General features: G+C 51.9%; 3 protein-coding genes across 17 annotated transcripts in view; all 3 read right to left on the minus strand.

Annotated features, from left to right (window-relative positions):
- The window catches only part of LOC146356212 (uncharacterized), a 28,555-nt gene extending 23,113 nt beyond the window's left edge, over positions 1–5,442 (minus strand). The window contains exons 1-6 of the mRNA XM_084830041.1: positions 4,920–5,442; positions 4,456–4,515; positions 3,002–3,533; positions 2,529–2,655; positions 1,753–1,835; positions 729–855 (exon numbers count right to left, since the gene is read on the minus strand). Of these exons, the coding sequence (XP_084686167.1) occupies positions 729–855; positions 1,753–1,835; positions 2,529–2,655; positions 3,002–3,533; positions 4,456–4,515; positions 4,920–5,287 (1,297 nt within the window). The 5' untranslated portion in view covers positions 5,288–5,442. The remainder of the gene's footprint in view (positions 1–728; positions 856–1,752; positions 1,836–2,528; positions 2,656–3,001; positions 3,534–4,455; positions 4,516–4,919) is intronic.
- A 1,287-nt stretch (positions 5,443–6,729) lies between these two features.
- Positions 6,730–22,752, minus strand: LOC146356213 (uncharacterized). 11 transcript variants are annotated; one of them, XM_084831603.1, is made up of 8 exons: positions 21,566–22,752; positions 19,997–20,054; positions 16,740–19,837; positions 14,814–15,401; positions 14,339–14,465; positions 13,544–13,626; positions 13,055–13,181; positions 6,730–11,793 (listed from the first exon to the last, which is right to left on the minus strand). In XM_084831603.1, the coding sequence occupies exons 4-8, from the start codon at positions 15,345–15,347 to the stop codon at positions 10,799–10,801; spliced, it is 1,866 nt and encodes a 621-aa protein (XP_084687729.1). In that variant the 5' UTR covers positions 15,348–15,401; positions 16,740–19,837; positions 19,997–20,054; positions 21,566–22,752; the 3' UTR covers positions 6,730–10,798. The 11 variants fall into 11 exon arrangements, with proteins under 11 accessions (XP_084687729.1, XP_084687732.1, XP_084687728.1 ...); XM_084831606.1 differs by lacking the exon at positions 19,997–20,054; XM_084831602.1 differs by lacking the exon at positions 21,566–22,752 and having other exon boundaries at positions 19,997–20,961.
- A 192-nt stretch (positions 22,753–22,944) lies between these two features.
- Positions 22,945–23,780, minus strand: part of LOC146356214 (uncharacterized) — a 30,173-nt gene continuing 29,337 nt past the window's right edge. The window contains exon 8 of one of the 5 annotated variants that reach the window (XM_084831821.1): positions 22,945–23,574. In XM_084831821.1, coding sequence (XP_084687947.1) covers positions 23,481–23,574 — 94 coding nt within the window. In that variant the 3' untranslated portion in view covers positions 22,945–23,480. The remainder of the gene's footprint in view (positions 23,575–23,780) is intronic. The other 4 variants (XM_084831825.1, XM_084831820.1, XM_084831819.1 and 1 more) reach the window with 4 other exon arrangements.

The raw sequence follows: 23,780 nt of genomic DNA on the forward strand, positions 1-23,780 counted from the left end.
TGCATTTATTTATTGCATTTATATCCCACTTTTTTTCCTCTTGCAAGGAACCCAAGGCAGCTTACATGGCCCTCCTCCTCCTCTCCATTTTATCCTCATAACAACGCTGCGAGGTAGGTTGGGCTGAGAGTCTGTGACCAGTCCAACGCCACCCAGTAAGCTTCTATGGCCACGTGGGGACTAGAAACTGGAGCTCCTCTGTGGGAGCCATTTTGTGGTGGTGCCCACAGCAGGTTCTCAAATTCCCAAATGTGCCCATGGGTCCAAAAAGTTTGGGAACCCCTGTCCTGAGCCATACCCATGCCTGCTATCTCCCCATAACTTTTTCTCTCAGCCATTAACTCCCTGTGACCTTTTCTGAATTGCCACAGCAAAATATCTGGCTGCTTGTTCTGTTCCACCATTACTTATGCCTGCCAACAGGTTAGAAATACCTCCAGCGAAGGAGAATGCACCCCCCGCCACAAGACAGTCAGTTCCACTGTCAAGCAGCCCTTTCCCTTACATTTTTTTTAAGAACTGAAAAGAAAATATTAAATATTTTTAAAAGGACTACTGGGGCACAACACATAACAGGGAAAGGAGGTGCCACATTGGAGTCATTGACTTGGTTCGGAGTCAACCCAGGGTTTCACCACCCAAGACAGAGGCCCACAGAATTGAGCGGAAGAAGAGGATGCTGGGTACTGATGAAGAACTGCCAAAGTCTGGACAGGGGGGAGCCGTACCCAGAGAGGCCACGATCCCCCAGTTCTCCGCCATGACTGCCCTGTGCAGGGCCCTTTGGCCCGGATCCAAGAGGGCCCACTCCTCCTCGGAGAAATGCACAGACACCTCCTCAAGGGTTATTCGGTCCTGAAAGAAGAAGAAGAGGGAGAATGAGAAGAAAAGTGAACGTGACGCTTCTTCCCCTTCTAAGCAAAATCCACACAGGGAGCCAAGGCCAGGAGGCTGCAGGCTCAGCTGCAGAACAGAAACCTTTGCGAGTGAAGCAAAGGGAGCAGGCAGGTCCTTCCAGGCACAGGGAGAGCCTCCTTTCCACGGCAGCCCCTCCAGCCCCCTGAAAGCGCTACATTGTCAAGGGCTCCTTGGAGGCCTCTCTCAGTCTAATCCAGTAGCCAAGTCCAGACATAGACAAAGGGATTCTTTTCAAAGCTTTATTCCTCTTTTACAACTTAACAACTCTACTGTTAGCAACTAGATATGAGCAGCAGAGTACCTATGCCCTACGTTGGAACAGTTGGTCCCTGTTTGAAAGGGAATTACTGGCAGACCCCTGAATATAAGGACTAGGGAGAGTCCCTCCCCTTTTCCCTTGGATCCTCTGGGCGCAGCCGTTGTTTGCGCGCCAACCGGGCACTACGCCTCCTTTCTGCGCCCTCCATTTGGCGCCACTCTCTGTTTCGGCGTCGCGCGTCCATCAAGTCTGCTTCCCACGCTCTGTCATTCCCAGGACTGCTATCTAAGCTAGGAATGCTGGTGGGAGGAATCTCCGTCAGCTGTTGGCCCTGGGAAAGAGGAGTGCACTCCTCTCCCAGGAGCGACTCCTCTTCCTCAGAAGCAGAACTACTCTGGGATTCTATGGGCTCAGTGTCCACCCTGACATACCGAGACAGACCCTGCAGAGAGCTGTGATGGGGGGGATCCGCAAGAATCGGGCAGAGGGACCTTCTGTGAGTTGAGCATTCCTCTCCTGGCTCCAACCCCAAGGCTGCATCCTGCCGCCTCCCCCAGGACTCACCCAGGCCCTACCTGGCCTGGCTGCCCGGCAGTTCCGCCTACTCCGCTGCAAAGGGGAGACGACCCGCAGCGCATCGCCAGCACCGCTTCACTGCCTACAAGGGAGACAGAGGCAGATGGAAGATTATCACTATTATTTCCAAACACAGGGGGCTGTGCTTGTGTAATTCAGAACGGACAAGGAAGAGAAAGACAGTGACTAAGATTTGTGTGTACAGGATTAAAGGGGTAATTAAGCCTGGCTGAGTGGCAGAGGAGAGATATATATCGATATATGTAAACTTTTAAAGTGACTTATTTACTGTTTAACATCCTAATCCTGTAAAGGATAAATATTTCTATGCTTTATAAAACCCTAGGCTCATGCCTACAAAAGGGTAGAGGAATAAAGAGAATATTATAGGTCAGAAGAGGAGCCAGAGTGTCCTCATGAAGGTGCAGAAACTGAGGTAAAAGCCTTGGTGGCAGCATTCCTGTGTCTGGTGGAAGGTGTTACCTGCAGTGGGAAAGGCCTGATTGAAAAGGCCTTTCTCCCTGCTAAATAGGCCACACAGCCCCTGAAAGCTGCTCCGAGACTGAATCCTCGGACAGGGTTCTTTCCCAGCGCTACCTGGAGATGCCGGGGACTGAAGCTGGGACCTCCCGGGCGCCAGGCGTGTGCTTTACCGCCGAGCGACAGCCCTTTCCCAAACGCTTTAGACGGGATCAGAGGAAAAGAGAAGCACCCACAGGTTTCTGGCGTATTGCAGGCAGGGAGGCCAAGCACAGAGGAGACACATCCGTCTTACCCAGCGAGGTGGCCCCTCCGCCAGCTTCCGGCATGATCCACCTGGACGACACTCTCTGTGGGGTGGCCGATGGAGCCTTCTCGTCCTCAGGGAAATCAGGGGCCTCTTGTGCCAATGACCCCTGGACCTGAAACAGCAACAAGGATCCAAGGCAGGGAGTGGGAAGAGGGCTTAGAAGAGGAAGGGGGCATGCAAAGACTGGGGAGTGAGGTGACGAAAGGTGTTGGGTCCTCCCCTTCCTAACAGGCATCAAGGGAAACTGGAGGGTTCTTTGGGGACAGCTTTTGTAACCCAAAACCTTCAGATGTGTTAGACAACAACTCCCAGCATGCCTCAGCCCGACATGCTGGCTGGGGCATGCCAGGAGTTGTAGTCCAAGACATCTGGACGGCATCAGGTTGGGGGAGTCTGTTTTACAATGTCCTTGCTCGTGCCCCCAGCCATCTGAAACCACCAGGATGAAACTCTCTCACCTGGCGTGTTTCCTGCCTCTTCACATCTGCCTGGCTCAGAAGGAAACCTTCTGCCAGGGCCACCGCCTGGGAGCTGGTCTCCGCTCCACACTCTCTCACCCAGCCCACCATCTCCAGAGGAAGGATGGTCAAGAACTGTTCCAGGATCACGAGGTCCAGGATTTGATTTTTGCTGTGTTGCTCTGGCTTCAGAAACTGACGACAAAGATTGTGAAGTTGGCTGCAAACCTCTCGTGGCCCCTCGGCCTCCTGGTAGGAAAACTGCCTGAAACGCTGGCACTGTTCATCTGAGCTGAAGGAGTCTTCACCCAACAGCTTCTGGACAGTTGTTTCCCAGAATTCTCTGCTTCCAACATGGATGGTATGGGGGGCTTTTCTTGCCTCTGGGCCAACCAAATTTAGATTTTCTGTATCCACGTTGTTGTCCAAGGGAGCCTCCATCAGGGTGGACAGATCACCTTCACCTTTTGCCAAATGGTTCAAGGCAGAAAGTGCTGTAACTGCTGGGGTTATTAAATCTTGCAAAGCGAACCTGTCAAGGCAAAGAGGAGAAAATTGTCAATTCCTGCGAATGACATGGTCTCTTCCCTGCAGGAAAGGCATCAAAAATCCAAAGAGGAGCCAGAAACTGGGGAAAGGTTCCTTCACATATGTGATTGAGAATTAAGTTTTAATTTACTGAAAATGAAACTGCCAGGGCCATGCTCCCTTTATACAAATCTATCGTGTGACCACACTCACAATACTGTGTACAGTTCTGGTCACTGTGCCTAAAAAAGGATATTGTAGAGTGGGAAGACAGGTAGAAAGGGGCAATCAAGGAGCAACTCCCCTATGAGGAAAGGCTGCAACATCTGGGATTGTTTAGCTTAGAAAATAGGCGAGTGAGGGGAGACGTGATAGAGGTGTAGAAAACTAATCATGGCTTAGGGAGAATGGATAGGGAGACATTTTTCTCCCTCTCCCGTAATACTAGAACCCAAAAGGCTCATCCGGGGAAGCTGACTGGTTGGAGATTCAGGACAGATTAAAGGGAGATTCAGGAGTTCTTCACACAGCGCAGAGTTAAACTATGGAATTCGCTACTGTGTGATGCCCACCACTTTGGATGGCTTTAAAGGGGGGGGGGAATTCCTGGAGGAGAAGGCGATCGACGGATGGCTACATGCTACCTGCAGTGTCGCAGGCAGGGTGCCTATGTGCAACAGTTGCTGGGGAACATGGGCGGGGGGTGCTGTTGCACTGCTCTCCTGCTTGTGGTTCCTGGTCGACAGCTGGTGGACCGCTGCATGAACAGAGGGCGGGACCGGAGGGACCCTCGGTCTGATCCAGCAGGGCTCTTCTGGCGTTCTTCTGTATTTCTTCTGTATCGTGTAGATGATGCAGTCTCCCTGCCTCGCAATGTGAACTTGCTCCGCACCATGCATTGCTTTGCAGACCTCTGTGTATCTCACCTCTTTTCTAAGCTAACAGTCCCGGACGTTGCGACCTTTCCTTGCAGCGCCTGAAGTTCTCTGTGCCAGCAAAGAAGTAGTGCTTAAGGATCCTTAAATCCATTCCTTCAAATGCAGGCATGTGCATACACTGCACGTCTGCACCGTTGCTTCTGGAACAGATGAAGTGGCGCCCGGGGGGAATTTGATTTCCCCCTTCGCAATGTAAATCGCCAATGCTATATCGACAACCTAACCCTGTCCCCCACCCAGTCGGCTGCACAGGCCTTAGGGGCGGCAGGCGGGGGGCCAGAACTCCTGCTTCAGCCCCTCCTCGGCCTCCCCTGCACGTGGGGCCGCCCCGGGCCCCCCGCCCCAGGCACAGGCCGGCGTCTTCCTCCCGGGGTCCCCAAGCCTCGCCCGCTGCCCTCGCCCGCCTCCCCCGGAGCCTCCGCGCCCCTCCCCAAAGGCGCCTCGCCACTCACCGGCGCGCAGGGGGCCGCCGCGGCCGAGAGCTGGCGGGGACACGAGCGCCCCGGGCCGGGCAGGAGGACGGGCCGGAAGCGGCGCCCCAATTCCCCGACACTCCCCGTCCAAGAAGCGGGAGGCTCCGGCCGCTTCCTCTTGGCCTCTCTAGGAACGCCAGCTCGCCGCCTGAACCCCGCGCGATCCTTCGCCAGCAGCGCGAAGGGCGAGTAGCGGAAAAGCCAGAACAAAAGCCGAACAAAAAGGCCAGCAAAGGCCCAGCAGAGGGACCGCTCAGCAGGCCGCGTGAAGAGAATGAAAGGGGGCCGCCCTCTCCAGAGGGAGGAAGGGAGGGAGGAAGACGGTTTCCTCGCAGACATTCTTGCATGTAAAATGCAGGCACAGCAGCGTTTCAGGAAGGGCTTGCTGGGTCCCTTTTGTGTCCCATCGGGGCGGAGAGCGCGGAGACGGTGCTCCCGCAATGGGCGGCGGGGAGAGAAGGGAGAAGTCCCGGAGGCCGCGCTGGCTGCAGACTGCCCAGGCCTCGCTGGGGCCCAATTTCCCGCGGAGAAAGTAACTGCAGCGCGGCCCCCTTCCAAGCCCCTGCGGACGAGGTTGCTCAATTCCCGGCGCGAAGTGGGCCGGCCTCTTCCCTGACTGCCCTGCAGGAAAGAAAACCAGCCCTGCAGGCCTGCTGTCTAGATCAGCGGTCCCCAACCTTTTTGGCACCAGGGACCAGTTTCGTGGAAGACAATTTTTCCACAGACCGGGGGGGATGGTTAAATGTAAGTGCATTACATTTATTCTGTTCTTTATTTCTATTATAATTACTACCCCCCCGCCAACTCCCAAAATTCTCCCGGGATGGAACCTACCTGGCGGTGGCTGGTCCAGGTCCGTCCACTGCTGTCTACCTGCTGCGCCCGCACTTCAGACGCAAATGGTGTCCAGCATAGCCGACACCATTTGTGTCCCTGTTCTTTGCAGTAATAGGCTATGTAAAGACGCAGCCTATTACTTGAAGAACAGGGATGCTCGCCCACCACTCACCTCCTGCTGTACGGCCCGCTTCCTAACAGGCCACAGACCAGTACCGGTCTGTGGCCCGGGGGTTGGGGACGCGTTGCCTAGATCACCCTTTCCCAGCCAGTGTGGTATACTAGTTAGAGTGCTGGACTGGGACTCCGGAGAACCGGGTTCGAGTCCCTACTTGGCCACGAAGCTACTCGGCCAGTCAGTGACTCTGTCAGCCTAGCAACCTCACAGTGTCGTTGTGAGGATAAGGGAGAGGAGGAGCGTGTGAGCTGCATTACTCTTCCTTGCAGGAGGAAAACAGGCAGGATGCAAATGTAACACCACATTCATACTATACATCCTGGCGCCCTCCAGCTGTGTTGGACTACAGCTCCCACAATCCTCAGTTGGCATGGCCTGTGGTCAGGAATGCTGGGAGCTGTAGTCCAACGCATCTGGAGGGCACCAGGTTGGGAAAGCTGGTTCAGTGGTCTGTCTGAACCAGGGATGGTGGTGTGTTATGCCCAAACGAGCCAGGATCCATAAGACAAGCAAACAAGCCATGCTGGCTGAGGGATGACGGGAGCTATAATCTGCCCAGAGAACGCTGGGCATGAGGTGGAGTCGAAAGATGCTAAATAAATAAACATCTCCCCAAACTGGGCAGAGCAACCTTCTGCGAGCGGAGCCCTTCCTTCTGCACAAGGGAGATCCTGGATCCAACCCTTGATGTTTTGGTGCCTGAGGCAAAGAACAAGATGGCGCCCTCTCCCTTTCCATGGACAAAGGCCGACTGGGCTGTTCCTTTAACATTTGACAGTGGGACAGCATCCTCCGCAGCGCCTGAAGGAGCAGGCTATCTTAGGGGGCACAGGGCAGGCCACTCAGCACTCAAGTCTTTCCTCCGACACCTGACAGCCGCCTCCCAGCTTCTGCCACCTGAAGTGACTGCCTCACTCTGCTTAATGGTAGGGCCGGCCCTGGCCGTTGCCTGTCCCTGCTATAGGGGACTGGTGGGGGTGGAAGCATGGGATCTTAAGGACAGACCAGTGGAGTAAATGCTGCATTGTGTGATCTCAACCAGATGAAAGCATTGCTCTCTGCCCCATTGAGAAGGCCTCATTCTCCACACTCCTCTCCTCCTGTTTTTACTGCTTGTGTCTTAACTTCCTGTCTGTTTGCTCGCCTGTCCACACTGCAAACATTTCTATGGCTTCTCTCCTGCGTGAATTCTCTGGTGTGCATTCAGGCATGATTTCGCATTAAAGCATTTGTCACCGTCCAGGCATTTCTATGGCTTCTCCCCTATATGAATTCTTTGATGAGAATTAGGAGTTGAGCTCCGACTGAAGCTCTTCCCACACTCCTAGCATTTGTATGGCTTCTCTCCCATGTGGACTCTTGAGGTGAGAAATAAGGTTTCCATTGTGACTGAAGCTCTTTGTGCACTCGGAGCATTTATATGTTTTTGTTTCTGTGAGCATTCTTCGATGGGAGGTAACTTGCGTGCGCTCACTGAAGTTCCCTCCACGGACCAAGTGTCTGATCCTCTGTTCGGTCTCCCTCCTGACTCTTTGATCCTTTTGGATTCTTGCAGTTCTATTCCACCTCGAGACACTCGGATCTTTCCACCAACCGGAGACGGTCCATCTGACATGCATGTTATAAAAAAACTACCAATTGGTTCCCTGTGAACAGTGTTTGGGGAGAAAAATAAGTTCTAATGAAAGATTGAACTTAACTGTGTTTTATCTGTATTTACATCTTTTATCTTTACCAAACTGCCTTGAATACAATGTTCTCGGTGTAAATGAAACATTGACTGGGTTACTTTGAGCTGTAGGTGTTTCTTAACCCTCAGGATTTGTTCATAGGCTGTATGGTACTAGCATAGCATTGTACTTTGACCTGCACCTGTGTTTATAAGTGTTCAGAGACTTTTTTGGTGTTCATATTTGACTTTGCTCCAATTTGCAATTAATTATGTTTGTTTAATCATTTTTTAAAATTAAAAATAAAAGTTTATAGTACATTGTTATAGAAGATGGCCGAATTCTTTTTAAAAAGCTTTATGGGCAAAAATAAACTGTCAACTTTGAATTACAGTAAGAACCATTATAATTTGTGGAATCTCTGTGTCAAGAGCTTTTCAGTGAAGTGTGTTTCATGAGATTTGGTCAACTGGAAGGCAGTCAAAAACGGATGACCAACTGCCACCCTATTTTGAATTATATATATGATTTCTCCCATTGATCAGGCTGAGAAAACCAGAGGACCTTATTTATACAGGTGAAGACAGATACAAGGACATTTGAAAGAAGGTAGAAGATTTATTGCAAGGCCCAAGTTGAACTACAGTTCCCAAATTAATATGGACACAAGTTTGACTTTCCAGCCCTAAATACTTATTTATTCATTACATTTCTATACCACCCCATAGCCAAAGCTGTCTGGGCGGTTTACAAGAATTAAACACATTAAAATACAGTAGACAGAGATTAAAAGCCATTTACAAAAAAAACAGACAATATATACAAGAGAACAACATATGTCTAAAACACTTCGAACAAACAACCTCAAGCAAACAACCATCAATATAGGACAATCCAGATGAATTAAAACTTCTCATATGCTGCTGAATGCCTGGGAGAAGAGAAAGGTTTTGACTTGGCACCAGGCGGGCCTCATCAGGGAGAGCATGCCATGATTGGGGGGGCCACCACTGAGAAGGCCCTCTCCTTTGTTGCTGTCTTCCAAGCTTCCCTTGGAGTAGGCAGCTGGAGGAGGGCCTTAGATGTTGAGCATAGTATATGGGTAGGTTTGTTTCAAAAGAGGCGCTCTGTCAGGTATTGTGGTCCCAAGCTGTGTAAGGCTTTAGCAGTTAAAACCAGCACCTGGAATCAGGCTCAGTAACATGCAGGCAGCCAGGGCAAGTGGGCCAGAGTGGTCTTATATGTTTGGACCTTCTGTCCCCGTTATCAATCTGGCACGAGCTACTCTGCAGCTTCTGAACCGTTTTCAAAGACAGCCCCACATAGAGTGCACTGTAGTAATCTAACTGGGAGATTACCAGAGCATAGACAACGGCAGCCAAACTATCCCTGTCCAGATAGGGGCATAGTTGGGCCACCAACCGAAGTTGGTCGAAGGCACTCCATGTCACTGAGGCCGCCTGAGCCTCAAGTGACAAAGATGGCTCAAGGAGAACACCCAAGCTACGAACCTGCTCCTTCGGGGGAGCGCAGCCCCATCCAAAACAGGCCAAGCACCCTCTATCCGGTCAACAGAACCACCCACCAACAGCACCTCAGTCTGGTCTGGACGGAGTTGCAGTTGATTAGCCCTCATCCAATCCATTGTCGCAGCCAGGCCCCGATTAAGCACATCCACAGCCCCACCTGAAGGAGATGAATAGGGGAAGTAGAGCTGTGTGCTGATGACAGCGCACTCCATGGCTCTGGATGAGCACGCTCAGCGGTTCCACATTGATGCTGAATAGCATGGGCGGAGAAACCAACCCCTTTGGAGCCCCATACTGGAGAATCCACGGGGCCGAGCAATAGCCCCCAAGCACCACCTTGAGCCAACCACCCGCTCAAGACCCTGGCCCAGGAAAGGAACATTTGCCACTGGCCTAAAATTCTTAAGGCTTTGCGGGTCCAGGGAGGGCTTCTTCGGGAGGGGTCTACCCACTGCCTCTTTGAGGCGGCCCAGGACCACTCCCTCACACAAGGAGGCATTTATCACCTCCCTGGCCGGCCAGCTGTTCCTTCCTGCCAGTTTTGACAAGCCAAGAGGAGCAAGGGCCCAGTACGGAACTGGTTAATATTTGACTACACAGTGGCGTGTTGGCTACGAAGCCCCAAATTAAGTATGACAACACAAGATATTACCCTCTCCCCAATGCAGTGACAGAGAGATGGCCCTCCCATTTTCTACCCCTGACATACTTACACCACACTGCTATGCTGGCCAGGCTGGACCTGAACATGTGCTGCCTTTGGACCAGGGAAACAGACAAACCGCACTGTCAGGTCCAATTGCCCATTGGTCCCTTCCTCCCGGAAGGAGCCTTTTAAACTTTGTACATGCTCAGGAGTCTAGGCCTGAAAGGCCTCAATGTTGCCAATTCTTTATAGTTCATCATGTCCCATCCCTGAATGATTGTTGTCAATTGCCCTCAAGGTCTCTTCCAATGTTCCTTTTGTTATCATTAAAGCTGTTATGTTAAACGGTCCCCTCTTGTTTAGAAAATCCCCTGTTGTTTAGAAAATCGTTTACCTTCTTCTATGCTGATCCTCACTTGCTGTCTTTACGTGTGCCAAGGTCCTTCTCTAAACAAACTCATTCACTCTTCATCTCCACCTCCCTACAACTTCTTCAGCAGTTCATAGAGGGAACATTCAGCGATTAAAACAAACGTAGATCTTGAAGGATGCTTCTGCAAATGCAACATCTGAAACGTTTGCAACTGGTTACGTCCGGTGTTCAGATTCTTACATTCAGTTACTAATGGTTGTACTTTATACAGGAACTTGAGACAGCATTGAAAGTTCACCTTGGTGCCTCCTGGTCTGCAAGACGACCTATTTGGGCCTTTCAGGAAGGTTCTAGAAAGATAAGTGAATATAGGAGAAAGGGTAGGAATTAAAGGAACAACTTTATTGACAGGGAAGATAAGATTCATAAACTGACAGGCATAGATGGAGGAAAGTGGGGATGTGAGGAATCTAGTCTGATCTAAGCTACCTAAGGGCTTATGGATACATAGGAATAGAAAGCAATATATAGAAAAATGGCGGAAATAAAAGAGCAGTGTGCCAGCAGCCGCTCTTCCTGGTCTTAAGGCCGTTTTTAGGGACACAGGAAGCTGCCTGCTCCTGAGTTAGGCCCTTTTCCCCCTCCGACTGAAGCTCTTTCCACACTCCAGGCATTTATATGGTTTCTCCTCTGTGTGGGTTTGTGGGTGGTCAGTAAGTTTTCTCCTCTGACTGAAGCTCTTCCCACACTCCAGGCATTTAAACGCTTTCTCCCCTGCGTGGGTCCTTTGGTGTCGAGTAAGGTTTCCCCTCCGACGGAAGCTCTTTCCACACTCCAGGCATTTAAATGGTTTCTCCCCTCTGTGGGTTCTTTGATGGTCCACCAGGGTTCCGCTGTGACGGAAGCTCTTCCCGCATTCCAAGCATTTAAACGGTTTCTCCCCTGTGTGGGTTCTTTGATGATCCGTAAGGGTTCCCCTCTGACTGAAGCTCTTCCCACACTCCAGACACTGAAATGGTTTCTCCCCTGTGTGGGTTCTTTGGTGATCAGTGAGGTCTCTTCTCCAATGGAAGCTCTTTCCGCACTCCACACACTTAAATGGTTTCACTCCTGTGTGGATCATTTGGTGTTTCATGAGGTTTGCCTTCTGGCAGAAGCTCTTTTCACAATCAGGGCATTCAAACTGTTTCTCCCCTGTGTGGATTATTTGGTGTTGAACAAGGTTTGCCTTCTGACAGAAGCTCTTTCCGCACTCCAGACACTGAAATGGTTTCACTCCTGTGTGGATTCTTTCGTGGTTAATGAGGTTTGCCTTCTGACAGAAGCTCTTTCCGCACTCGGAGCACTGAAATGGTTTCTCGCCAGTGTGAGTTTTCCAATGACAATTTAGGCTTGATTTATAACGGAAGATTTTCGCACACGCTGGGCACTTATGCCCTTCCTTTCCGTTGGCTGTTTTTCCTTGAACTGAGGCTTCGCCACTTCGATAAGCAGGAGACACCTCTTGTTGCTTCCATTTGACTCCCCTTCTCCTTGTCTGATGTCCTCCATTTTTACCTCTGGCTCCTTCCGGAAACCCGTTGGGTGCTTCCTTCTTGCTCTTGCTCTCCCACCCATCACCTGTTCGAATGAAGAGACAGGAAGGGAGTAAGAGCCCATGAAAGAGACGGAGTCTCAAATGAGGAAATAGAGACCCTGTAGAGTTGCCTCCAGCCAAGTAAATGACATTGATCTACAGAAGAGAATTCTGGCATTCAACGGGACCACTGAGGTCATTTACTCCAACCCCCTGCTCATGGCAGGATCTGCAATGCAGGATGCAGCTACAACAGCCCTGTCAGATGGCCATCCAGCCTCAGCTTAAGTACCTCCTACCCAGTGGAGGCTGGTGGCTCTGATTTCGGTGGGGCTGTGCTTCCATTCTGGGTTTTAACCCAAAATAGGTTCATCCCCTTGGACAGCTCCTTTAGAGTTCTGGCTGGTTCCGACTGAATCCCAGAATGGATTCATGGCCCGACTGAAATCAGAGCCAGCAGCCTCACTGCTCCAAACCCAAAGTGTTTCTCTAGTGCAGGGACAAGCAATGTGCTGCCTGTGGGGACCAATGCCCCCCTCCTGTGTGTCCCCCCCCAACAACTTTCTGGGCACCCTCCAAGGTGCCCTTCCCCTCTCACTTTTCAAGAACCAAGCAACACACTTTCTTAACAGCACTTGGGATTGCTGGGAAACAGGTATCTGTCGGTGCTGAAAATTGTGGGTTCAAGGGAGCTGTTCAGTGTGCTGGGGCTGAGCCCCCACCTCTGCCTTGTACCCAGTCTTTGGGGCAGATTACTTGTCCCAGGCCACGCCTCCCAGGGCAGCCATTTTGTGGGTGCCCACAGCAGGTTCTCAAATTCTCAAATGAGCCAAAGGGTTCAAAAACTTTGGGGACCCCTGTCATAAACAGTATCTCCCCATAACTGTTACTCTCAGCCATCAATGCACTGTGACCTCATCTTAATTGCCACAGCGAAGTATCGGGCTGCTTGTCCTGTGCCACCATTGCTTGTGCCCACCAAAAGTTTAGAAACGCCTCCAGCGAAGGAGAAGCCGCCCCCACCCCCAAGACTGTCAGTTCTACCACCAAGCAGCCCTGTTCCTCTGGCATTTCCTTCGAAGGACGCCAAAGGAAACGTTAAATGTTTCCACAGGGCTCCTTAGCCACGGGAGGGGGGGCCACGCTGGAGTCATCGACCCGGTCTGGGGCCAAGGCAGGAGGCAGCCCCTGAGCCACAAGGTAAGGGTCTCGCCACCCACGGCAGAGGCCCACAGAATCGAGCGAAGAGGAGGATGCTGGGCACTGAGGAAGAACTGGCAATGTCTGGACAGGGGGTAGTCGTACCCAGAGAAGCCACGATCCCCCGGTTCTCCGCCATGACTGCCCTGTGCAGGGCACTTTGGCCCGGATCCAAGAGAGCCCACTCCTCCTCGGTGAAGTACACAGACACCTCCTCAAGGGTTATTTGGTCCTGAAAGAAGAAGAAGAGGGAGAAGGAGGAGAAGAAAAGTGAACGTGACGCTTCTTCCCCTTCTAAGCAAAATCCACATGGGGAGTTAAAGCCAGGAGGCTGCAGGTTCAGGTGCCGAGGTAGCGACGGCCTTCCTAGTGGGCAGAAGCAAAGGGAGCAGGCAGGTCAGAGAGAGCCTCCTTCCCACAGCAGCCCCTCCAGCCCCTTCAAAGCGCTACAGAGAGACAGGAGACCCTGCTGAGTGGGGGAGCTGTGATGGGGAGGGGGGGATCCCCCCAAACAGGGCATAGACCTTCCGTGAGTGGCGCGTTTCTTCTCTCAGAAGGCAGGTCCTCTCTCCAACCCCAGGACTCCTTCCCTACCTGGCCTGGCTGCCCAACAGCTCCGCCCATTCCGCCGCAAAGGGGAGACGACCCAGAGCGCATCGCCAGCAACGCTTCACTGCCTACGAGGGAGACAGAGCCAGATGGAAGATTATCACTATTATTTTCCATACACAGGGGGCTTTGCTTGCGTAATTCAGAATGGACAAGGAAGAGATAGACAGAATTGCGTGTACATGACTGAAGAGATAATTAAGTGTGGCTGAGTGGCAGAGGATACACACACACAAACATATATATATATAAGCTTTTAAAGTGACTTATTTACTGTTTAACATCTTAATCCTCTAAATGATAGATATTTTAGGTTTTATAAAACCCTACACCCGCAGCTCATGGCTACAATAGGGTAAAGAAATAAAGAGAATCATACAGGTCAGGATGTGTCCGAACAGCTCACGAAGTAAAGATATTGAACCTGAGGAAGCCGTCCTGGTGGCAGCGGTCCTGTGTCTGGTGGAGGTGCTGCCTGCTGTGGAACAGGCCCTATTGAAAAGGCCTTTCTCACTGGTCAAGAGTCAGGAACACCACACGGCCGCCAAGAGCTGCTCTGAGACTGAATCTTGACCCTCGGACAGGGTTCTTTCCCGGTGCTACCTGGACGTGCCGGGGACTGAAGCTGGGACCTCCCAGGCGCCAGGCGTGTGCTTTACCGCCGAGCGACAGCCCTTTCCCAAACGCTTTAGACAGGTTCAGAGGAAAAGAGAAGCACACACAGGTTTCTGGCGTATTCCAGGCAGGGAGGCCAAGCACAGAGAGACACATCCATCTTACCCAGCGAGGTGGCCCCTCCTCCAGCCTCCTGCATGATCCACCTGGACGGCTCTCTCTGTGGGGCACCCGACGGAGCCTTCTCGGCCTCTGAGAAATCAGAGGCCTCTTGCGCCAATGGCCCCTGGACCTGAAACAGCAACAGGGATCCCAGGCAAGAAGTGAGAAGAAGACTTAGAAGAGGAAGGGGGCATGCAAAGGACTGGGGAGTGGGGTGAGGAAAGGTGTTGGGTCCTCCTCTTCCTAACAGGCATCAAGGGAAACTGGAGGGTTCTTTGGGGACAGCTTTTTGTAACCTAAGCCCTTCAGATGTGTTGGACAACATCTCCCAGCATGCCTCAGCCCGAGATGCCAGCGGGGGCGTGCTAGGAATTGTAGTCCAAGACATCTGGACAGCATCAGGTTGGGGGAGTCTGTTTTACGACGTCCTCACTCACACTGCCAGCTATTTGCAGCCACCAGGATGAAACCCTCTCACCTGGCGCGCTTCCTGCCTCTTCACATCTGCCTGGCTCAGGAGGAAACCTTCTGCCAGGGCCACCGCCTGGGAGCTGGTCTCTGGCCTGCATTCTCTCACCCAGCCCACCATCTCCAGTGGAAGGATGGTCAGGAACTGTTCTAGGATCACCTGGTCCAGGATCTGATTTTTGGTGTGTTGCTCCGGCTTCAGCCACCGACAGCAAAGATTGTGAAGTCGGCTGCAGACCTCTCGGGGCCCCTCAGCCTCCCGGTAGCAAAACTGCCTGAAATGCTGCTGCCGTTTGTCTGAGCTCAAGGAGTCTTCACCCAGAAGCTTCTGGACAGCTGCTTCCCAGAGTTCTCCGCTGCTCCCAACCTGGATGGTACGGGCGGCTTTCTTTGCCTCTGGGCCAGCTGAGTTTCGGTTTTCTGTCTCCATCTTGTCCAAGGCAGCCTCCATTGGGGTGGATGGATCACCTTCACCTTTTGCCAAGTGGTTTAAGGCAGGAACTGTTGTAATTGCTGGGGCTATTAAATCTTGCAAAGCCAACATGTCAAGGGAAAGAGGAGAAAAGAGTCGATTCCTGCGAATGACAGGTTCTCTTCCCTGCAGGAAAGGAACCAAACACTGAAAGAGGAGCCAGAAACTGGGGAAAGGTTCCTTCACCTAAGTGACTGAGAAGTTTTAATTTACTGAACATGAAACTGCCAGGGCCATACTCCCCTTATACAACTCTATGGTGCGACCACACATACAATACTGTGCACAGTTCTGGTCACTGTGCCTAATAAAGGGATATTGTAGAGTGGGAAGACAGGCAGAAAGCAGCAACTAAAATGATCAAGGGGCTGGAGCAACTCGCGAGAGGAAAGATTGCAACATCTGGGATTGTTTAGCTTAGAAAACAGGCAAATCAGGGGAGACATGATAGAGGTGTAGAAAACTATGCATGGCACAGGGAGAATGGATAGGGAGACATTTTTCTCCCTCTCCCATAATACCAGAATGCAAAAGGGTCATCCCGGGAAGCTGACTGGTAGGAGATTCAGGACAGATTAAGGGGAGATTCAGGAGTTCTTCACACAGCGCAGAGTTAAACTATGGAATTCACTGCCACCAGACGCAGTGATGCCCACCACTTTGGACGGCTTTAAAAGGGGGGTGGACAAATTCCTGGAGGAAAAGGATATCAATGGCTGCTAGTCCCGATGGCTATGTGCCCCCTCCAGTAACAGAGGCAGTGAGCTTATGTACACCAGTTGCTGGGGAACATGGGCAGCAGAGTATATTTACATTTTATGTTTTGTGTATTTATAGATCATAGAATCGTAGGGTTGGACAAGACCTACAAGACCATCGAGTCCAACCCCCTGCTCAATGCAAGTCAGAGCATCCCTGACGGATGGCTGTCCAGTCTCGTCTTGAACGCCTCCAGTGTGGGAGAGCCCACCGCCTCCCTGGGTCACTGGTTCCATTGCTGTAGTGCTCTGACAGTCAGGAAGTTTTTCCTGATGTTCAGCCGGAATCTGCCTTCCTGTGACTCGAGCCCGTGACTCCGTGTCCTGCACGCTGGGTGATGGAGAAGAGGTCCTGCCCTTCCCCTCCGAGGCAGCCGTTCAAGTACCTGAGGAGCGCGATCCTGTCTCCCCTCAGCCTTCCCTCCTCCAGGCGGAACGTGCCCAGTTCTCTCGGCCTCTCCTCACAGGGCCTTGTTCCCAGTCCCCCGAGCATCCCCGTCGCCCTCCTCTGAACCCTCTCCGGCCACCATGTTCTTTGCTCCGCTTATGTTCACCCAGATGCTCTCGAGGGGCGGCCAAGCTGCATCCAGCCATGGGAGCCCCCCAGCCTCCCCCGCCCGGCCCGGCGTCTTCCTCCCCGGCGCCCCCGGCCCCGCCCCGCCTCCCCCCGGCAGCCTCGCGCCCCCCCACGCGCCCCCCCACTCACCGGCGCGCAGGAGGCCGCGGAGCCGAGCGCCGGCGGGGGACACGAGCGCCCGGCCCGGGGCAGGAGCAGGCCGGAAGCGGCGGCCCAGCTCCCCGACGCCCGCCCGCCCGCGGAGCGGGGGCTGCGGCCACTCCCCCGGCCCCTCTAGGAGCGCCAGCTCGCCGCCTCAACCCGCGCCATCCTCCCCGCGGCACCGCGGGCGGCCGCGCTGCTCCCGCGCGGAGCGGAAGGCCCGCAGGGGCCCGGCGGGGGGCGCTCAGCAGGCCGCAGGCGCGCGGGCCGCGCGGGGAGAGCGAGCAGGGCCGCCCTCGTCTCCGGAGGGAGGGAGGGAGGGAGGGAGGCGGTTTCCTCGCAGACGTTCTTGCATGTAAAATGCAGGCACAGCAGCGCTTCAGGAAGGGCTTGCTGGGTCCCTTTTGTGTCCCATCGGGGCGGAGACGCGGAGACGGTGCTCCCGCAATGGGCGGCGGGGAGAGAAGGGAGAAGTCCCGGAGGCCGCGCTGGCTGCAGACTGCCCAGGCCTCGCCGGGGCCCAAGTTCCCGCGGAGAAAGTAACCGCAGCGCGGCCCCCTTCCAAGCCCCCGCGGACGAGGTTGCTCAATTCCCGGCGCGAAGTGGGCCGGCCTCTTCCCTGACTGCCCTGCAGGGAAGGAAACCAGCCCTGCAGGCCTGCTGTCTGGATCCCCCTTCCGCGGCCAGCGTGGCAGACTAGTTCGAGTGCTGGACTGGGACTCCGGAGAGCCCGGTTCGAGGCCACGAAGCTCACTGGGCGACGCGGCCAGTCAGTGGCTCTGTCAGCCGAGCAGCCGCACAGTGCTGTCGTGAGGATAAGAAGGGAGAGGAGGAGGAGCGTGTGAGCTGCGTTACGGTTCCTTGCAGGAGGAAAACAGGCAGGCCGCAGATGTAACAACGCATTCATACCATACATCCTGGTGCTGCCCAGCTGTGTTGGACTACAGCTCCCACAATCCTCAGCGGGCATGGCCTGTGGTCAGGAATGCTGGGACATGTAGTCCAACACATCTGGAGGGCACTGGGTTGGGAAGGGTGGTTCAGTGGTCTGTCTGAACCAGGGATGGTGGCGTGTTGTGCCCAAACGAGCCAGGATCCATAAGACAAGCAGACAAGCCATGCTGGCTGAGGGATGATGGGAGCTGTAATCTGCCCAGAAACGCTGGGCATTAGGTGGAGTCGAAAGATGCTAAATAAATAAACATCCCCCCAAACTGGGCAGAGCAACCTTCTGCCAGCAGAGCCCTTCCTCTTGCACAAGAGAGATCCTGGATCCAACCCTTGATGTTTTGGAGCACAGTCTCTGACCATCACCCAGGCTGGCTGCGGCTTATGGAAGTTGTAGTCCAACTTCCTCTAGGCTACTAGGCTGCCTCAGGGCTAGCCCAAGATACTTTGGTGCCCTCCTCCTGTTTTTACTGCTTCTCTGTCTTAACTTCCTCTCTGTCTGTTCGCTTGCCTTTCTTACAGGGAAAGGATCTTGCCCGCTTTCCTCATAAAATATATTTCTGCCTGGACAGTTAATTGGCGGAATGATGTCTTGGCTTCGCAGGGCTCGAAAGTCCCAATTGATCCTTTTCTGAGCAAAAACAATAACCCTCAGAAGAGCAAATGACTTCTTTAACTTTCAGGTACTGGCACAAATCTCGCCAAGATTCCTCCAGGGTGAGTTGCTGATACCTCAAGATGAACAGGGCCAAGGGAGGGACCCTGATTCAGGCATTTAATTTTGGCTGCGATCCTTCGCTTTACTGCTGGCTCTTTAATGTTTCTCATGTTTTAGTATTTTGAGATTGTATTTATTGTTTTGGTTGTTGTTTTATTGTTGGGGGGGAGTTAATGAAGGTAAACTGCACTGAGGGCTGTGCCAGTATATAAATTTAAGGAATACCTACATACACACATGAGCGGGATGAGGTGGCAGAGTCTTGAAACAGGAGGCCAACTACCAAAACTTCAATCTGCAGGTGGAAGATGTTAATACTGAAGCTCTCGTACACGGAATATACCATGAGGTTAGGAAAGTAACACATCATCTATGTGTAATCTACCTTCTGGTAACCTCCAAGTTAGATTACTGCAGTGCACTCTACGTGGGGCTGCCCTTGAAGACTGTTCAGAAGCTGCAGCTTGTGCAAAACCCAGCAGCCAGATTAATAACTGGGACCAGAAGGTCTGAGTGTATAACACCAAGTCTGGCCCACTTGCACTGGCTGCCTGTATGTTCCCAAGCCCGATACAAAGTGCTAGTTTTAACCTATAAAGCTTTACATGACTCAGGGCAGCAATACCTCACAGAGCACCGCTCCCGACATGAACTTACCTGGACGCTACTATCAACATCTGATAGCATGGAGGTAGAAGTCTTGGCCTTCCTCCAAGTGCCTCCTCTGAGGGAGGTTCAGAAGGTGGCAACAAGGCGGAGGGCCTTCTCAGTGGTGGCCCCCCCATTGTGGAACGGTGTCCCCATTGAGGCCCACCTGGAGCCAACACTGTCATCTTTTCAGCACCAGGTTAAGACTCTCCTCTACTCCCAGGCATTTAATGGCACATGATGGGGCATTTCTGTCAGCCATCTTTATCAGGTCCACTGTCTTATTGAAACCGTCTTAGCTGTTTAAATGGTTTTTCGTTTAACACATGTTAAAAATTATATTTTGTTTTATTATCTTGTATTTGTGGTTTGTCATTTTTGTGAACCACCCAGAGAGCTTCGGCTATTGGGAGATAGAGAAATGAAATAAATGAAATAATTAAATAAAATCAGACAGGAAGCCCAGTTGTCTTCTTGCTTTGCTTGTTTTCTACTTGTAGGGGGGAACATAGGTGTGTGTGTTTTTTACCTAAGGCAGAATTCAAAACTGGTCCCAGTCTGAAGTGGTGCAGTCAGTTCTAGTCGCTTCTCATTTCTACTCCATTCCGAGATTCATAGAACTTCACGGCACTTTGCAGTTCGGGCACAAGGGATCTTTACCCAGTGAGGCGTACCAAATGTGAGCCTCCTGTGCGATGCCCCTGCAGAGAGGCCTCTGACCAGCCCCTTCTGATGGTCTTCTGACGTGGGGGAAGGGGGGTCATTCCTGCACCTGAAACAACGGAGGGCATTGTGGCATTCATGCCTCTCGCAGCGAGGATATTCCCTTAACAAGGCCTTTCCCACAGCAAGAACGCTGTCACCAGGGCCTTCCCCTCAGGTCCAGCTCCTTTCCTTTGTGAGATGGGGGGCTCCCCTGCTTTATTCTCACCTGCTTAGTCTCTCTTTTACTTTACCCCTTTCGTAGCCACAAGCAGTAGGCACAGTAGCTTATAAAATAAAGACATCTTTATTAATTGCAGCATTGAGATGTTAAACGATAAATAAAAGCTTATCTATCTCATCTCACACACAGGCACATTTAATTTCCACATCAGTCCTACACACGCAAATCCTAGTCGCAATTTGGGTGCGTTCACCCAATCACAGGGGGAGGGTGGATAGCAGAATCACGCAGGGAGGGGTAGGGGAACCACGACGCGCACCCCCACACAAGTGCAGAGCAGCGTGGTTCCCTTACCCGTCCCCACTCCGAGGTTCTGTTCGTGTCCTCCTGCCGCTGTGGCTGCGAACTTCCAGGCGCTCCAGCTGGCCTTCTCTATGGTTGCGGGGATTTATTCACCGAGCGCCCAAATTCACCTGTGGAATGCCTGACGCACAACACGGCAAGCTACTCCAGGGCCCCAAACCTGCTCTGCAGAGGGTGGGCTACAAGTGTGGATAACTTACCAATCGTGGGCGGCCGAACATGCGAGACGCTAAGCCATCGAGGGTCGCTCCTGAACGCGACCCACGATGGGTTAGCATGTCGTCTAAACCCAGCCTTTCTGAGATGTGAGGACACACTGGCTTTATTCTTTGCTGAGTTAACAGCACAGCTACTGATGAGGGCGGAAGCCGAAATGTTTAGCTTAAAATATTTTTTTTAATACTCTGTGATTAGTCTTTCTGTCTTTCATATCTATATCTAGAATAGTAGGGCTGGAAGGGGCCTACAAGGCCATCGAGTCTATATATAGCTATATCTGGACAGCCACCTGTTAGGGATGCTCTGACTTGGACTCCTGCATTGAGCAGGGGGGTGGACTCGATGGTCTTGTAGTCCCGTTCCAGCCCTACTATTCTAGGATTCTATGATCTATATATACAACTCTACACATACGCATAAACATATAATTACACACACACACACACACACATATATATATATATATATATATATATATATATATTTTCAATATCTAATGGGCTGGATCCATCTTCTGTAAGAGAAAAGTCCTGCTGCCCAGTTTGGGGGGGGGTGTCTCCCCCTTCCCCCAACATCACACCTCCACCCCCCTTCAGAAGGGAGCTGGAGGGGCTGCTGTACAAAGTGGGGTGCGGAGAAGTCCCATTTCTGCCAAAGCAGATAATCTAGCTTAAACTGGACCCTGTGTGTGTGTGTGTTTTTATAGAGAGAGAGAGACAGTGAAATGTAGTGGTTAGAGTGTTGGACTGGGACTTGGAAGACCTGGACTCAACTCTCCACTCAGCTACGAAGTTCACTGGGTGACTTTGGGCCAGTCACTGACTCTCAGTCCAACCTACCTCACCGGGTTATTGTTGTGAGGATAAAATGGAGAGGAGGAGGATCGTGTAAGCTGCCTTGGGTTAGTTACATGAGGACAAATGCAAGGTATAAATGTAATAATAAATATTAAATATAAAATAAAACTATCTTGCACAGTTGCTTTCAGGATAGGATTTGCTTGCATGAACTCTCAGGACGATATGCTCTTACCTGCTGTTCTTCCTGCTTCTTCTCTTCTGCCTGGCACAGGAGGAGACCTTCTGCCAGGGCCACCGCCTGGGCCCTAGTCAGATCCCGGATCTGTTCCTCATGAACCTCACCGGCATCAGCCACGGCTTACAAAAAAGTTCGTGGTACCAGCTGAGGTTGCTGTTCAGCTTCTGCAAAAGGGCTTCATGCTCCGACACCCACACATGTCAAGCTAGGGGGCGGAAGTGACTTTTGAGGTTAAATTCCTGTTTCTTAGATGCCTTTCTAGGAATGCAGTTGGTTATTTTAATCCTTAGAGCCAGGGTGGGCAGAAGGTCGATCTCCAGATTTTGGGGACCTCAACCCCCAGAAGCCCCTGCCAGCATCGCCAAAGGTCAGGAGTGCTGGGAGATGGAAGTCCAAAACATCTCGAGATCGACGTTCTCCCCACTCGTGCCTTAGAGCAGCGTGGGCGTCTGCCTGCATTTTTCCAGGGGCAGGGAGCAAAAGTGCACAGCGGTTTATGGTTGTAATTTGCACACATTTGGAACACTCAACGGTGGCCACAAGACTGGAAAAGGTCAGTTTACATTCTAATTCCAAAGAAGGGCAATGCCAAAGAGTGTTCAAACTACCGCACAATTGCGCTCATTTCACATGCCAGCAAGGTTATGCTCAAAATCCTACAAGCTAGGCTTCAGCAGCACGTGAATAGAGAACTACCGGAAGTACAAGCAGGATTTCGAAGAGGCAGAGGAACTAGAGATCTTTCGCTGGATCATGGAGAAAGCAAGAGAATTCCAGAAAAACGTCTATTTCTGCTTCATTGACTATGCTAAAGCCTTTGATTGTGTGGATCACAACAAACTGTGGCAAATTCTTAAAGAGATGGAGTACTAGACCACCTTACCTGTCTCCTGAGAAACCTGTACGAGGGTCAAGAAGCAACAGTAAGAACCGGACATGGAACAACCGATTGGTTCAAAATTGGGAAAGGAGTACAAGGCTGTATATTGTTGCCCTGCTTATTTAATTTATATGCAGAGTACATCATGAGAAACGCCAGGTTGGATCTAAAGAGCCTCTTGTTGTGGGTGAAAGTGGAGAGTGAAAAAGCTGGTTTGAAACTCAACATTAAAAAAACAAAGATCATGGCACCTGGCCCCATCCCTTCCTGGCATATAGAAGGGGAAGAAATGGAAGCAGTGACAGATTTTACTTTCTTGGGCTCCAAGATCACCGCAGACAGTGACTGTAGCCATGAAATTAAAAGACGCTTGCTCCTTGGGAGGAACGCTATGACAAACCTAGACAGCATAGTGAGAAGCAGAGACATCACCTTGCCGACAAAGGTCCGTCTAATCAAAGCTATGGTTTTCCCAGTAGCAACGTATGGCTGTGAGAGCTGGACTATAAGGAAGGCTGAGCGCCGAAGAATCGATGCCTTTGAACTGTGGTGCTGGAGAAGACTCTCACGAGTCCCCTGGACTGCAAGGAGGTCAAATCAGTCCATCCTAAAGGAAATCACCCCTGAGTGCTCATTGGAAGGACAGATACTGAAGCTGAAGCTCAAATATTTTGGCCATCTAATGCGAAGAGAAAACTCCCTGGAAAAGACCTTGATGCTGGGAAAGACTGAAGGCAAAAGGAGAAGGGGACGGCAGAGGATGAGATGGCTAGGTAGCATCACCGATGCAATGAATATGGACTTGAGCACGCTCCGGGAGACAGCGGAGGACAGGAAGGCCTGGCGTGCTATGGTCCATGGGGTCACGAAGAGTCGGACACGACTTAATGACTGAACAACAACAAGCATGCACAGCTACAACACACCTGTGCACTTTCCTTGTGTGTGCTCTTTGTTGCTTAGCCAGTCGTGTAGCGGCACATTCAGAAGTGCAGGGTCCCTTCGTGACAGTCACAGCCGCGCCCCCTTCTACGATTGTACTACCTTGTAAGGTATACAGCCTTCAACAGGGATCCAGAAACAGTGCAGCGGACAGTAAGGCAGGGGTATTTCCATTGGATGTCTGAGAAAAAACGCAGGGGGGTTAAAATCTTTTTCACCCACTCACTCAAACACTAGCATTTTAGGTTTTCAAAATATGATACTCAGTGGAAGCCTCACCCTCTTAGCCCTCACAGACAGATCCCTTCTCATTTAAACAGCCCCCGGCACACTCCCCTAGCGCCCCAGCATTACCCATTAGCCTTCCCTAAGCTCCTTCATTATATC

This window comes from Heloderma suspectum, chromosome 2, assembly GCF_057233095.1.
Source record: "Heloderma suspectum isolate Gila_16-S chromosome 2, 16-S_ref, whole genome shotgun sequence".
NCBI lineage: Eukaryota > Metazoa > Chordata > Lepidosauria > Squamata > Helodermatidae > Heloderma > Heloderma suspectum.